General features: G+C 45.8%; 1 protein-coding gene and 1 long non-coding RNA gene across 4 annotated transcripts in view; both read left to right on the forward strand.

Moving 5' to 3' along the window:
- Window positions 1–4,529, forward strand: part of LOC309376466 — a 35,926-nt gene extending 31,397 nt beyond the window's left edge. The window contains exon 3 of the long non-coding RNA XR_014171201.1: window positions 3,994–4,529. This is a non-coding gene — a long non-coding RNA (uncharacterized lncRNA). The remainder of the gene's footprint in view (window positions 1–3,993) is intronic.
- Window positions 4,530–5,258: 729 nt separating this feature from the next.
- Window positions 5,259–15,129, forward strand: RAD9A (RAD9 checkpoint clamp component A). Of its 3 annotated transcripts, none has more exons than XM_081922768.1 (12): window positions 5,259–5,409; window positions 7,147–7,318; window positions 7,904–7,974; window positions 8,482–8,622; window positions 9,857–9,971; window positions 11,369–11,468; window positions 11,785–11,894; window positions 12,166–12,272; window positions 12,357–12,421; window positions 12,796–12,891; window positions 13,463–13,661; window positions 14,672–15,129. In XM_081922768.1, the coding sequence occupies exons 2-12, from the start codon at window positions 7,285–7,287 to the stop codon at window positions 14,774–14,776; spliced, it is 1,143 nt and encodes a 380-aa protein (XP_081778894.1). In that variant the 5' UTR covers window positions 5,259–5,409; window positions 7,147–7,284; the 3' UTR covers window positions 14,777–15,129. The 3 variants fall into 3 exon arrangements, with proteins under 3 accessions (XP_081778894.1, XP_081778896.1, XP_081778895.1); XM_081922770.1 differs by having other exon boundaries at window positions 12,796–12,885; window positions 13,460–13,661; XM_081922769.1 differs by lacking the exon at window positions 5,259–5,409 and adding an exon at window positions 5,645–5,836.
- Window positions 15,130–16,118: the final 989 nt, after the last annotated feature.

Genomic DNA, 16,118 nt, shown 5'->3' on the forward strand with positions numbered 1-16,118 from the left:
TGTCTAAAGGAGCTTAGAGAAGAGACCAAGCAGATCTCAACTGCAAGGGCATTCTGGAGCCAATCCCTTTATTTATGCCATGACTATAGAATAAGTTCAGATGGACACACACACCTATTCACAGTATATATACTCATCTGAAAATGTATTTGAGTGTTTGATGGGGTTATAACATTTCTATCGGAAATTTGCCAAATTTACAATAAATTGTTGATGTCTTTACAAGTCTTCAGATCATCTGTTGAAGTGGGTCAAATCACAAATAAGGAACGCAGAGCCCTCCAGTTGTTGCTGGACTACAATTCCCATCATCCTTGGCCACTGACCTTGGTGGCTGAAGCTGAAATGCTACAGGTTCACAGTCCTTGTTCTAAAGGATATGTTTGTTTTGTGCTGTAGTTAATAAAGATGCATACATTGTTTTCTTTTAGAGGAGGGATTGGGAACCTGAAGCCCTCCAGAAATTGTCGGACTCCCAACAACCCCATTGCACAAACTGGTTTCACATGATGTTGGATATCTCCTATTATTCAGAACTTTAAACTATGACACTCAGGCTGTGTACACACTAACCCATTTCTAGAAAAATGATAATAATATAGATTTTCTTTCTAGAATTGTTCATGATCATCCTCAACATGTTGCTTTCAATCTAGATTGATTCTAGATCCTCCCATCCAGAAGAGTCGGTGTGGTTACCTGAAAAATCCTCCCCTTGATTATTCCTGCACATACCCCACATGAATGAAGAAAGAAATGGTGATTGCGATCTTTGTATACACCCCCCCAAAGCATCATTGCACAAGTGTAAATACACTTCTGCATTTCTGGGACCACCTACATCTGTTTTCAAGTGGACACATATCTGCAGTGAGCTTTTGTTTTCAAAATGAAAACAGTTTCCCAAGAAGGGCTTTTTCTGAGGCAGAAAAATATATAGACCTGGACTGTGTGTGAACTATGTAAAAAAACAACAAGGTACTCAGTTTCCACTGATTCTAGAAGTAAAGTGTCATGTGTATGCAAACCTCAGACAACCAAGTTAAGTAAAGATCTGTGTGACAGACCTTGACTATTCCAAACAATTTATGCAGAAAGCATAGTTGACAGCTACAAAAGAACAGAAGACACAGTTACTTGAGCATGGACAGAGAAGGATAAGAAAAATAAAGCCTAACATTCAACATAAATATCTTTTTAACATGTAGTATACATAAATATTGGCACCACCTATATGATGTACCAGCTAGCCAGAACAAACAGACCGTAGCCTATAAGAGAATGAAAAACAGAGACTTTTTCGACTGTAATACTTCCTTAAGTAAACAAAACGAAGGACCAAATTTTTTTTCAGGACTGATCCCCCTCCAAAGTGTTTTCCTTTGTAAATACTGTGGATTTTACCCACCTATGTACCATCAATGTAACTTGTCCCCCACTTCCCAAGTAAGGCTGAAAGTTCAGGGGAAGCCATTTCTATTGCGGCAGAAAGTGGCAGGGGAAGGTTAACCCCCCCCTTCATCTAGTACCATTGTCTAAATCTAGTCCTCGCCCCAAAGAGCTGCTTGTAAAGAAAGATTAAGGAGAGGGGAAAGAGCCAATCATGGATTTCCCATGTCAAGTCTGTTTTGGCACTCACAAGAATTACTTTGGGCGCTCCCAGCAGACTTCTGATTTGTTTCGAGAAACCAAAAATCATCAACCACAAATTTCTTTTAAAGCTCCCCTGAGTTTCAGAAAGTGTTTGCTATGCAGTATTGGGAGCAGCTGCTGGAGAAACACAAGACCAAAGCCCCCACTGGGCAACCAGAGTTATTCACAGGGTTCCCTGGACTGTGGCCAACTCAGTTTAACAGCCGGATTCATAATGCATTTATTTAAGACAAAATACTTGGATTTATTAATCCCATTGTGTAACTGGGACTCAGTCAGGTTAAATCCAAAGAATTCAGCTTGCCTTGATTGTGGACTACTGCTAGTATTAGAGGGCAATTAAGTTTCAGATGCTTTAGAGATATTCCTGGCCTTGATTATTGTAGACCACTAATTGTCCAGGCTGAGCAGTCGGGAGAATTGGATTTTTGCAACTGGTTTTTATTGAAGAGGTTTATTTTTACTAATGTATATACCCTGTAGTTGATTAAATTGGGCCTGGATGCAATGAGGTCATAGGTTTACCTTTCCGTTCTGTTTTGCAGTATCCGGGTGCCAAGTTTATCCCCAGGTGCTCACTTAAAGCAGGCAAATATTGCCCTCTTCTGTTTTTTAAAATATATATGTGTCAGTTTCTGCTGCCAAGAGATTGTTGTTTTAGAAAGGAAATCTATTTGAATTTTATGGATTTTTAGGTATGGGTTCAGGGATGCTATTGTTTGTTTCTAGGGAGTGAAAAGGGGGAGGAAAGGGTCAATTTTCAGCAAAGACTGAAGGTGCTGCTTTTGAGGTTGTTTAAAGCTAAAATGTAAAATGTGTTTGTTTTTAGGGGGGTTTTTCTTCCCATGTTTTATAGCACATGTTAATTACTGTAAAAGTAACAAGAAACAGGCAACCACTGAAGCAAAGCAAATTTACATCTTTTAGCATGCAGATGCAGTACTGGACACAATACAATTCAGAATACAAAAAATAAAGTTACAGCAATTTCCCAAACAGCAGTGTCATGCAATGAAACTAATAAAGTGGCGGTACCTTGGGTTAAGAACTTAATTCGTTCTGGAGGTCCATTCTTAACCTGAAACTGTTCTTAACCTGAGGTACCACTTTAGCTAATGGGGCCTCCCGCTGCTGCCGCGCCACCGCTACATTATTTCTGTTCTCATCCTGAAGCAAGGTTCTTAACCCAAGGTACTATTTCTGGGTTAGCGGAGTCTGTAACCTGAAGCGTCTGCTACCCAAGGTACCACTGTATTGAAACGTTGAATACTGTTGCTAATACTTGAGCTAAGAAATAAAAAGCTTGAATGCAATCCTTTGTATGCCTTTTTAGAAGGGACTTTCTGCCAAAGAAATGTTCATAGGATTGCAACCTTAATCTCTCTCTCAGTCCCACTTGCCCTTATTTGAACAAAACACTGTCATAGTTTCAAGTTCAGATGTATGTTAATTTCAGGTGGTCACATGGCTTTCCTTGTAACTTTGTACATGGTGGTCCTTATACATCTTATTCACTTAAGGGTTGTATAATGAGAACTAATGTGAAGATGTGGTTATAATGTTGGACTAAGGCCTGGGAAATCAGGGTTCTAGTCCTCACCTTGGGCCAGTCACTGTATCTCAGTCTAACATACCTCACAGGGTTGGTTGTGATGATAAAATGGGTAGAGGGAAAAGCAAGTACGCCACTTTTTGCTCCTTGGAGGAAAGGTGGGATATAAATGTAATAAATAACAGAACTAAGAGCGCTTCAGGACAGAAAGGAAGTAAGATCTTGCCTCTAATTTAGAGCCACCTAGTGCTTTGTCTTTGACCAAACTGCGGGAGGCAGTGGAAGACAGGAGTTCCTGGCGTGCTCTGGTCCATGGGGTCACGAAGAGTCTGACATGACTAAACAACAAAGTGCTTTGTCTTTATGAAGCTAGGGATAATGTCAATAAATAAATAAGCAACTGTATGAGGAAGTCTGGGTGCCTCCAAACTGTATTTTATAGGAAGGCTGCAAGTGCATACCACAATATCAAGCTTACACGTTTAAATGGGATTTAAGGACTTGCTTGCCCTAACACAACCAATCCACCTTTTAAAAAAATCAAGTTCTTGATGTTTAGAAAACGATAGGGAAATGCAGTGTGAGATGAACAAATTACAGGAAGACGTCTAAGCACCCCACAAGCAAATGAGTATGAATGCGGATTGTCATGTAGTAGCCCCACAAACATATCAGAATGAATGCTCAATTAAGACTGGATATAATAGAACCCCCACATTAGCTTTGTGTAAAGCAAATCAGGATGAATGCTCAGTCATCTCCAGGGGTCGTTTTGTTATTTATTCCAGATTTCTTCAGCAGCTGTGTTAGAGATGAAATAGTTCTACCTATGCTACCCTTTCTACGTGACATTTCATCGAAGTGTACTAGCATACAAATAGCTGGGACCCAAATACCTAAAGAAAGATGTGCATCCTTTCTGATGCTGGAGGCCCAGACCATGCAAAACATTATAGGTCAGAATCAGCCCCTGGATTCATGCATGCAACAACGGCCGTGAGAGTTCTAATAGCACAAGGATGGAAGACTGAAGAAACCCCAACTAAAGAATCATGGCAAGAAAAATTGATGGACTATGCGGAACTGGCAAAATTGACATATAAGCTATGGGACAAGGATAACTGTGACTTTAAAGATGAATGGGAACCCTTTACAAAGTATTTGAAGATGCAACAAAGCGAACTGGACTCCTTGGCTGGCTTTGAATAAACATTCACAAACTTTTATATTGATGACAATCAGCTAAATAGTTTGAGGATCTATACAACTGTGTAACGGGCAGAAAACAGCATTCTTAGAGAAATCAAAGACTGGAACTAAGAGAAGCTGGTGGGTGGGTTTTGTGTGGGAGGGTGGGAGGAAAAATGGGGGGGGGGGGAATAAGGATGATATGTTTCTGGGTATGTTTTAATTTTGAATAAAAAAGTTTTCTTTTAAAAAATCAGCCTCTGGAACTGGGCTTGGAAGCCCAACCGCAAACGGCAGGCGAGAGTCGAGGGCGCAATAGTTCCCGAAGAGTCGCACTGTCAAGCACAAACTATGAATGCTCGGCTGTCTTAAAGGCCCTCCCGGTCCAACGTGGCAGGAAAACACAACCACGAAGGGCAAGAACAACTTCTAGCTCTGGGAGCTTAGCGGTGTGGCCTCTTCTCTCCTGGCAAACCAGGTCCCTGACGTCCGTCTGCCGCGTTAAGAACGTAAGCTCGACGGGTGACAAAAGAGCGAGAAGGACAACTCGGTGCAGCGCGGCACGAAGGCGACAGAAACGCATTTGGACTGCAAGGAAAGATCCGTATGTAAGCCGCCTCCTCGCACCAAGCGCCCCCACCCGGCTGCATTAACATCAGCAGGAGCGCATCGTTGCTCCGGCATCGCTTTAACATAACGCGTGCGCAGTTGCGCTCGTCTCCATTCCTCCCGCCTTCCTAGAAGAAGGCGGTGCGAGAGGCGGGGGCGGGGCTTCCAGAGGATCCTACGCGAGAGCCCAGCCCCACCTTCGCCGACTGGGAGGAGCGTGAACTTGCTTCCTCCGCTCTTGTTGGATCACGTGAACGGAAGTAGGGTTCGATCACTTGCCCGTACTTGCGTTCCGCTCTCCTGGAAGATGACAGCTACGCTGTCCAATGAGAAGGCAGCGTGGGGCGCGCGGAGGTGGGCGGCCTGAGAGCGCGAGTTCGGAACTTTGGTTTGGCTTTGGAGGGGAGGTAAGAGGAGCCTCCTGGGGGGGGGGGCGGCTGTAGCCGGGCCGCTAGTTCCTTAAAGCAACCGACCGCGTGTGTAAGGGCGCTTGAGGCCGCCGTAGGGGGTTGGGAATCAACCGTTAAAGGCGTGCTTCTGTCCGTATCCCAAGGCTTTCTTGGGAGCTCCGCTGAGGCATTTCCTTCCTCCAGCTTTGGGTTGCCAACGTCGGCCCTTCACGTCGGTGCAGCTTCTGTCCTGAGGCGCTCTTATTTTGTCCAGGGACAAGAACCCTTCCCCTCTTGCACGCGCTCTTCAAACTGTTACCCTCTTTCTGGACGCCCGCACTCCCAGGGCCAAATCAGTCTGCCTAGGGAACACTGTTTGTTCCCATGCACAGTTGCCAACGCAGAGATGAGAATGGTTTCTCGAAAGTGTTAAGCCAGTTGCTAGGTGAATGGACTGACAAATCTACTTCTCAGTATCTTTTCTAGGCATTTTGCTGCATCAATGAAAAGCACTCAAGCTTAGAGTGCTCCTGGATCCAACTTTGTCATAGAATTGTAGAGGTGGAAGGGACCCTGAGGGTCATCTAGTCCAACCTGCTGTCATTGGGGGGCTCAGTGGCTAGGAGTGCCTTTTGCAAACTTTGGACAGTTCAGTGCTGGGCGGGGTTCAAGATGCTATTCTTGGTGTATATAAAGCCCATAAGGCCTTCTGATCAGTTTAATTAGCCAGTATGTGTGAACTGCATTCCTTTGGTCTTCAGAATTGGCACTTCTAATGCACAGGTGCTGCCATGCAAAAGGAATGACTCCTTGCAAAGTCCACATGGGCATAGCCAGGATTTGGGGGGGGGCAGCTGCCCCCCTGCCCCTCCTTGGCCCACAAAGCTTTTAGCATGCAATAAAATTGTAAGACTGTCATGATGCTGGCAGTGGGACGGGGAGCAAAGGAGAACACTGGCTGCTGATCTGGGAAGGAGAGAAAACAGCAGCCAAGATCTCTCTGTCATCATCAGCAGCAGCACTGGTGGTGCTGGGCAGAGAGGGGAGAAAGTCTGAAGTGCAAGGTGTGAGGGGATGGGGCCTGGGTGAACTGTAAAGGAAGAAGGAGGGACAGGGTGAGGAGTTAACTGGGATGGTGAGCAACGCAAGCAGGGGCATAGGTAAGAAAAGGTTAAATCAGGGGTCACCAACATAAGGCCCATGGGCCAGAAGCGGCAGGTGGAGGTCATTTGACCAGCCCACGAGCCGCCCCCAAACTGACCTGCCCGCTCGCGCGCTGTGCTAAGGGTGTATATTTTCCCTCATAGGGCGAATAGCACCTTCTGGGGGAGATGGTTTTAATTTTCAGAATGGCATAGTGCAATCCAAATCCTCCAGCCGTGCAAATTAAATTCTACCTATAGTTCCTATAAACCCTTTAAAAGTATGCCTCATTTAGCTTTTATGTTAATGGGGTAGAGGGGGTGTGAATTTTTAACCTATTAGGGATCTTACAATATGTCTGTGTCAGAAAATGATAGATTTATTTATTTACAAACTATTAGATTAGAACTTTGCTTTGGAAGGCAACTGGATAAAATAGGAAATAAAAACTCCAGTCGCAATGGGTTATACTTGATTTCAAACTGTTCTGATTATCACAATACTAGTGGAGCTTATCCTTGGTCTGTAGAAGCAGTCTAAGAAATGGTTAGTTGTAACAATGTATGTTTGATGTATGTGTACATATGCATTCTCTTTCTCCTCACCCCTCAGCATCTACTTGGAGTTCTGGGGAGTTCCTTCCATTAGAAAACAGAGCTGGCCACAGTGTACTTGGTGAATACATCAGATGTTTAGTTCCCCCCACCTTGTGCCTGGTGTGGGGGAACTTTGAGGCTTCTCTGCCTTGGCATGAAGTGCACAATTACTGGGGGCAATGTGAAAGGTGAGGCAAGATTAACTTATTGGATTTGGGGTATTCAGCGGTGGGCAAAGTTGACTATTGCTTGATGTTTGACCAGGAAAAGGGCTTGTGTATGGTTACAGGAAGAAGGGAAGCCTCCTGAAATGAGCTTCTAAACCTGTGAAGGCAGGAGTAGGGAACCTGTCATTCTCTAGTTGGACTTCAGTTCTCATCAGAACCGGCAAGGCCTTCTGTCAGGGATGATGGGAGTTGTAGTCCATCAATGCATGGACTAAAGCTTCTCTACCCCTGTTATAAGGGGACTTTCCTGATAAGACGATAGCCAGTGAGAATGTGTGTGTGTTTGTGTGCGTTTGTGTGTGTGTGGAGGGTGGGGTTATGATACCTGTATGGGAGTGTGACATGAGAAGAATGACATGTGTTTTGGCATGTCTGGGGCTTCTGAGTAAATAATAGGCCCAGGTGGTTATTTAATAGAAGAGGGATTCTGCAGGGGATGGTCTCAACCTGCACAAAGAGGCAGGCTGAGGTGGAATGCAAGATCAGACATCGGAAGAGGCTTACGTTGATCCATACCTGCTCAGTGTTCTTTTGTCTCTTGTGCAGCCCTGGGGAAAGCGGTGCACTCTCTTTCCCGTGTTGGAGATGAAATCTACATTGAGCCTCTTCAAGAAGGGGTAAGATGGCAGGCTGGGAGGAGTAGGGAGGGTCTGTCTAGTGTGTTTATTGCTTATAACTCTCAGAATGGAACGTTTAGCAGTGAGACATCATCTGCAAGCTAAGTGAGGGGAGTCTCTGTTGCAGAGCAGCAACACTATCCTGGTATTGCAATCACTCTGCATGGCTGGGGATGGGGGATGCGGCCTTGGACTTGGACTGCCAGCTCCCACTTGTCCTGGCCAGCACATCCAGAGGTCAGGGAAGATGGGGGTTGTAGTCCCTCAGCATCCAGAGAGCCACAGGTTCCTCTGGCCTAAGCCATTGCAGCTGTCTCATTGATCAGCATGTTGTATGTGCTGGGAGCTGTTTGATGATGCAAGTTCGTCCTGTTTTGGAGGCAGCAATGCTATGTCTTTAGAAAGCAGGATTTCAACTACTTAGGACAAGGAAGCTAAGAGGGGTGTGGGGCATCTTCTCTGTGACAATGATGGAGTTAATGACACTTCCCATCCTTCTTTCCCCAGCTCTCCTTGCGTACAGTCAATGCATCCCGCTCAGCCTATGGCTGCTTCCTGTTTGCCCCACTCTTCTTCCAGCTCTACCAGCCAGGGGAATCAGAATCTGATTTGGATGCAGGTGGTTTCCGGTGCAAAGTGCTCATGAAGGTGAGGGGCCCACATGGGGCTGTTGAAAGGTCAGGATGGGGCAATGCAGGCTTTTATCAGAAGACCAATGAACTCCAACCTGGTACCTCTTGCCTATAGTTCTCTTTGCAAGCACCAATGATGGCCTGGTCTGCACAAACACCCCATATGTACCACTTTGCACTGCAGGTGATAGTGGTGAAAAATCACTGCATAGTTGCAAAAACGGCATATCAGAGAAGAGGCTTGGCTAAGTAATTCTCTGACATTTAGTTATTTTTTTCCACATGCACTATTGTTTTTTTAAGCGAAACAGCAGGCACTCAGTGGGTTGAGTGGTTGAAATGTGCTCAATATTGTGCTGCACAGATCCTTCCAAGTCAAGGATTTTCCATCTCCCTAAGTTCCGTTCTGATAAGATGGTGAAGTAATATGTGTCTCAGTAAGTATTAGACATGATGCTGAATGGAACTTCCAGGTTGAGGAGCAATATACCTCTGAGTAACAATGCTAAGGGGGGAAAACTTAAGGACATTGCCTTAATGCCCTGCTTGCTAGCTTCTCAGAAGCATCTAGATGACCATGGTCATTGGAACGCTGCTTTAGATGGATTCTTGGCCTGATTCAGCAGTGCAAGGATAGGTAGAAGAATGTTTTGGTGTTTGTATCTTTCAGGGTGGAGGAGAGCTTTCAATATACAGGTTATTTTTATAAGCCACTATAATTTTTCACCCTCATTTGATTGCGACAAATACTTTCCAAGGCTTAAAGAAATGAGTGCCTTCCAAGCTCCATCTGCAGCTCACATTAAGGTCATTGCACTTCCCTATTGTTGCTCAACTAAGTGGCAAGAAAGCAGTATTTGTTCAGACTTTCAAAACTGAATTGTTTTTACTGCTCCTGGAAGTAACTCTGCCAGAATCAGAGCACCCCAGCTCAGTTCTCTGAGGCAAAGTTAGTGGCTTCAGCACTAGAGTGTTTTTTTCCATTACATTCATTATAGCCCATCTTTCCGCTCTGTGGCATAGGTGGTCTCTGTTTCCCCTCAGTTTTATCCTCATGACAAACCTGTGAGGTAGAATAAGCCTAGAGATAGTGTCTGGCCCAAGATGACACATTGAAGCTAAGTGGGGATATGAACCTTAGTCTCCCCAGGCCTAGTCAGACACTAACCACTGTCCCACACTGGTCCTGGCTTTCCCTTTTGAGGAAACCACATGCACAGAACTCTGGCTTTCCTTTTCGTTCCCTCCAGTCTTTCCTGGCTATCTTCCGCTCACTCCCCTCACTGGAGAAGACTGTGGAGAAATGCCTCATCTCGCTCAGTTCCCACCATAGCTGGTTCCGTGTGAAGCTGTACTGCAAATATGGTGAGCGTTGGGGGTGGGGAAGAGGAGGAACCCTACTTGGGTGTGCAGAGTGATACACTGGAAGATGTAGAATCCTTGAAATGTAGTCTGGGAAAGGACCCAAAGGGTCCTTTAGTCTAACCCCTTTGCAGTGCAGGAATCACAGCTAATATGGTAGGGATAAATATGGCTGAAAGTGTGGCCTTGAGTGCCATCTCCAGTGCAGTCCATCAGGCTGCCGATACTGAGTTAGGAGACAGGGCCATGAGATGTTCCAAATGCATGGGGAGAAAATAATACAACCAAGAAAGGGAGCAACCAAGGAAGGGAGAATGCAGTGAAGATCAGTTTTGTGAGTCATGAGCCCTCTGCCTCGCTTAATCCTGAGGAGCAAAGAAATGCAGAGAATCCACAACCCTGAGTAAGGATCCTAGCTAATTTCTGCAAAAAAACATAATTGAAGATCATGGTCCTGTTCTAATGGGGGCATAGGGTAGGGACCCAGTGGTGACTGATGTCTCCCATATGTGAGGGTTCTCACCAGTGGTGGCTAGTGCCCGTTGAGACTGGCAGGCCAGAAGGCAGAGAGGCCAGCAGAAAGAGAAGCCAGCGCCAATGGTAGGCAAAGCCCACTAATTCTAGCTTCATTTGTGCTTTTTTTATTGTATCTGCTTTTATCTTTCTCTATCCCAGTAAACAGCATTTCCATTGAAAACACTAGCATAAGCTTATTTCATTTAATCAGAATCCTCATTTGAAATCCCTCTGCACTTTTGCTTTAAATTTCATGGGAAAAAGAAAGGTTCATATGAATAGAAACAAGCTTCTCAGTTTTTTCACTTCTCCATTCTTTCACATGGCAATTTGGTGGTTCAACCACTGATCAGCCCGTTTCACTTAATTCAGAAGATGGAGGAATCTTGAGATGCATGAGAAGCAAGAGGAGATGGAGGCTGTGCTGTTGAAAGCTTTGCTTCCACCCTACAGGAGCGGTGTGCCTGGCAGACTTCCAGATTGGTACATTTAACCTGAAGGTGTCTTGGCATTCTGCAACAATCAAAAGCACTTTTCCAGCAACAGGTGTTGCTCATGCAGTAATCCAGTCACTATCTATGCATCTTGAATCTAAAGATTTGTAGCAACATGAACTGGCTGTAACAATTCCATTTTAAAACAAGGCTTTTTAAAGTATTTTCGAAAGAAAGAAAGAAAGGAAAGAAAGAAAATACTTCATTAGAGTTTTTCCTCCATCCCCAATGTCTGGTGGCTGCTGCTCTTTTCCATTTTAGGCCTTGGGTGGGGTAGACCATTGCTGCCTTCTCCTTATGTCTGCTCCTTGCGTTGCTCAGAGTCTTTCAGGAGACAGAATGCCCTGGAGCCATTTCCCATTGTGACACTCTTTGTTTATGTCTCTGCAGGTGTCATCAAGACCCATGACTTGTCATTCCAGGACTGTGAATCCCTGCAGGCAGTCTTTGACACAGGGCAGTGTGCTCATGCTCTTCATGCCCCTCCCAGGTGGGACCATGGTATGGTTGAGAGAGACTGCAGTATAGGGAGAAGGGAATGGGATGGATGAACTTTCTTGCAATTGATGTGCATAGACCGGTCTACTTATACTAAAGATGCATCAACTGCAGCGTGGAAGGAATGAGGAACATGGGTTGCTATTGGGTCTGGGAATCAACGGATGCTTTGTGTGGGCTGATGCTGTGCCATGGTTCTTTAATTAGGGCAAAGAGTATTATATGCAGAAGGAAAGTGGGGATGTTCAGCCATGAAAGCCACTTCCCCCTCTCAGCCCCTTTCTCTGTCCCTCCTTCATCTATTTCAGGTTGCTGGTGGATGCTGTGGTGCATTTTCCATTGACACAGGCTGAGGTGACCCTGGGTGCCAGCCCTTCTGGGAAGGTGACCTTGCGCAGCTACCTGGAAGAAGAGACAGGTGAGCTGCCCGCCGTGACCCGGCTTCCATCTTATCCCCAGAGCCCATCAAAGGATGGGATACTTAATTTGCCCAATTCAAGAACCTTTAGATCACATATGAGGGCATCCTATATGTGCAACTGGGGATGATAGGAGGTGGAGAGTACCTGCAGGGTCCCTGGCCTGCCTTTATGTGGCTAGCAGTTTATCCTTAGCAGTTTTCTTGTGGGAAACGTAGACAGCGGTAGCTGTCAAACGAGGGCCTTCTTTGATCCCCACCTCTCCCTCAGAGCCCAGCCGGATGATGGTGACTGAGCTCTGTTTGAGCGAGGACGAGTTCCAGGCCTTCCATGTCAAGGAAGAGACGCAAGTCACTTTCTGCCTCAAGGAATTCCGGGTGAGTTTGCTTCCCCTCTCCTTGCCCTCATTTGAAACGGGTGGCCTTGTGCTCTTTCCAACCCATTTCACCTCTCTCTAACAGGGCCTTCTGAGCTTTGCTGAGTCCTCAAATCTCCCCCTCAACATCCACTTTGACATCCCTGGCAGGTAGGCCTTCACGAGGGGAAGCACCTTTGTGGCTAAATGATGCTCCCATCTGCAGGAGGCACTAGGCCACTGAATGCTGTTGGGGAACATCTGCATGGGATGGTTAGTTGCCATCATGCTTGCAAGCTTCCTAGGGGGACCTGGTTGGCCACTGCAGAAGCGAGAGTGCTGGACCAGATGGTCCTTTGGTCTGATCTTGTGAGGTTGAGCAGAAGAGCAGCCCTGGTTGTTGCCAGTCCTGTAACAGCCAGCAGCAAGAGTAGGGTCCCTGGCTCCATTAAGCGGCAGCTTTCTCTGCCATCCCCCCTTGATTCCACTTTAGCCCCCAAGCCTGTGCCTTGAGAATCCTGCTCTCACCAGTTCTCTCCTCGCAGGCCAGCCATCTTCACCCTGGAGGACCCTGTGCTGAACGTGCACCTGGTCTTGGCCACTCTGGCTGAGAGAGAGAGTTCACAGAAGAACAACAACAGGTAAGCAGGGTTGAAGCTCCTGCACCACAAAATCTGGCACGCCCTGAAGTGGAGCAGGGTGCAGGGAGGATCCGAGAGGACAATGATATATTTGGTAGGAGCACCGTCTCTACTTGGCACATGGAAAGGATTAAATCTGTGCTCTTGGCATCATTTTGTCATATGTGTTTTTATAGCATAGTGAACAGATCTGCCTGTCCTGACCTGAGCTACCATCTTAGCAGCGATATACGGTTGCCTTGGTTACTCTTGGAACAGCTCAGTGTCTCAGCTTTCTGTTAAGCATTTTGTCATTTTTAGCCTTTTAAACTTAGGTAGTTTGTGTCAGTGTGTTTGGAACTGGGGCTTGCTTAAATGGATAAGGATGTGAGAGATGAAGGCCTTATGAAGTCCCTTCCAACCCTATGATTTCCTTCTAGCTTATTGAATTTCTCTCTTGGAACTCTCTTGTCAATAAAACAAACACCTTAGTCATGAGTCCCCAAAAAGAAACCATTTCTATTTGTTTGGGGGGGTGTCTCATCACAGAAGGTGCTTCCTCACAGCTCTGCTTCTATATCTCTCATGCCAGCACATCCAAGCCTGCTTACGATTTCGCTGGTGATGACATTGATGCCTACATGATAGCCATGGAAACCACCTGCGATGGCACAGAGGGGGCAGAAGCCCCTCCCAGCCCCACCTTCCCCTCAAGACGCACCTTTTCTGATACAAGGGAGTTGGAAAGCGATCCTGAGGGAACTGTGCCTGGCACACCGCCACAAAAAAGGGTACGTGCAGAGGGATCAGAGCATGAATGTGTAGTGGAAAGTGTGTGGCATTGTGGCCCTGCAGATCTCTTGACCACTTTACAATTCTAGCGGGTGTGCATTCAGTGGTTCAGAATGTACCCATAGTGCAGGAGGCAAAGTAGGTGGAATCTGTTTCAGTACAGGAAGGCATGATAGGCATAGTCTGTTTCGGCAGTGTGCATCCACTTGGATGCCTTGGAATATGTACCTGCTAGTGCTGTAATATGTTGCACATCCCTTACTTGATTCAGTTAAAGTTCATTGAAACTAGACTTCCATGGAAAGCAAAGAGGCTGCAGTCACTTAACAGCTTGCTTGTTCATTGGCCCTTAATCATGACTATCTGTAGCTGGAGCAGAGCCATAGAATTCCAGTGGCAGCAGTCAAGCTTTGGTAATGGCACGATTGCAAAATCTGGGTTTTTTAAGACAGTGGAAGGGAATTGGTAGGGTGTGGTAGAAACTAGACACTTAAGAGATGCTGTTAGCTTGGGAGTGGTTTGGAGGAACATGGAAACTAGCTGAACCCTCAGGTCGTGACCACAACATGCCCTCCACTGAATGCCATATGCTTATTTTCAAGTATCATATTTTTTGCTCTATAAGACTTCACTTTTTCCCTCCTAAAAAGTAAGGGGAAATGTGTGTGCATCTTATGGAGCGAATGCAGGCTGCGCAACTATCCCAGAAGCCAGAACAGCAAGAGGGATCGCTGCTTTCACTGCGCAGCGATCCCTCTTGCTGTTCTGGCTTCTGGGATTCAGAATATTTTTTTTCTTGTTTTCCTCCTCCAAAAACTATGGTCTTATGGTCTGGTGCATCTTATAGAGCGAAAAATACGGTATATTTCTATGGCTTTCTTAACCTAATACATTTTTAATATTATCAACCTTGCAAGATTCTGTTATATCAACAGCGTACTATTTCTAGATCTCTTGCAAACCTGCACCCCCAAGACATGTCTTTGCCCTGCTTTTGTTTCATTTGCAGTTCCGCTCCTTGTTCTTTGGGTCGGTCCTCAGCCCATCACAGCCCTTGGTCCACTCATGTACAAGCCAAGAGGTGTTGGCAGAAGACAGTGAGGGAGAAACGTGAGAGGTCCCCCAGCTACTGGTGCATGATACCTCTACTGCTAGAAATGAGATGTTTCAAGCTAAGCAGCTTGAGCCCTCTTTTGGGCTGGATCCCAGGCTGCCCCTCTTCAGCTCTCCTGCTGCTCCCCAGAGAATCAGCACTGAATTGTGTGGTTCTTCCATCATGGAGAAAAAAACCTTCTGTAGATAGAACCACACTGAGACATACACATAGATCTACCTTCTTTGCTAAAGTATTACTGCACGTCTTTGAAAGGGAGGCGGCTGCGAGAGATTAGACCTTCCTCCAGTGGGTTTGTGGCTAACATCCATAGACGTAGAATACTTATTTTCTAATAAATTTTTTTAAGATGTTTTGACTGTGGTGTGAATTGTTGCTGTGGTTATCCATCGGTTGCTGTAGCCTTCTTTTTACTGCCTTCCATTCCACGCCTCTTGAGCCAGCCTTCTCTTCCTCCCTTGTAATTAACCTGTTTCATTGCTAAACATATAATTTAGCTGTCGGGCAGATGAGAATTGAAGGCTGATTACAGGAAAGGGATCTGTAGCAGTCAGGGTGGTATTAGTAAACTGCAGTACTATGTAAAGCACAGGAGGTAGCAAAGGAGAGCATTGCTATTTCCTCTTTCCTTCTGCAGGCAGGTGAATATATTTCAGCCCTAACTACAAGCATCAGAATCAGTGGCAAACGTACTTTGTTATCCTCTGTTGCCACAATATAAAGGCACTTTAAGAAGTCCGTCCCTCTGGTAAAACAACAGTGCCCATCCACAGTGCAGGCCTGATGTCTTTTCCAGATGGACTCCAGGGGAGGAAGTCAGCATTGTGCTCTTAATCGCATTTTGGCTTGCCAGGTAGAACAATCCTCATCCTGTGCTGCTCTAGGGGTTCTCCTAACACCTCCCAGAGCTTATTTTGCAATGGGGGAACCGTGTTGTGCAAGCGGAAATCCTTGCACAATTTTCACTGGTGGGATTCATCAGCTGAATCCCACTCCTAATGCAGAATCAATCCCCACCCTGTCAGTGTAGCTCAAAATGCTGTTAGTTATCTAATAAGAACTCTTGCCTTTCCTGGCCCAAAATATCTGTCCTTAGTAGGCCTCTAGTTCTATTCTACTGGATAGGCACAGCTTCCTGTGTCCTGCCTTGCTTTTTGCTTAAGCCCCACAGGATTGCCTTGGCTGAGGACCACAACTGATTCCTACAAACTGCTGATAACTGTGCTGTGGCTTGGGATTTAACAAGAGATTAAGCAAGCAACAACGGATCAATTCACATTAAGAAGGCAGGGGCAAAGGCTCCCTTAAACAGCTTACGGCGAGGAGGTGGTGTTACATAACC

Source organism: Podarcis melisellensis, assembly GCF_964234715.1.
Source record: "Podarcis melisellensis genome assembly, chromosome: 1".
In the NCBI taxonomy this organism is placed as follows: Eukaryota; Metazoa; Chordata; class Lepidosauria; order Squamata; family Lacertidae; genus Podarcis; species Podarcis melisellensis.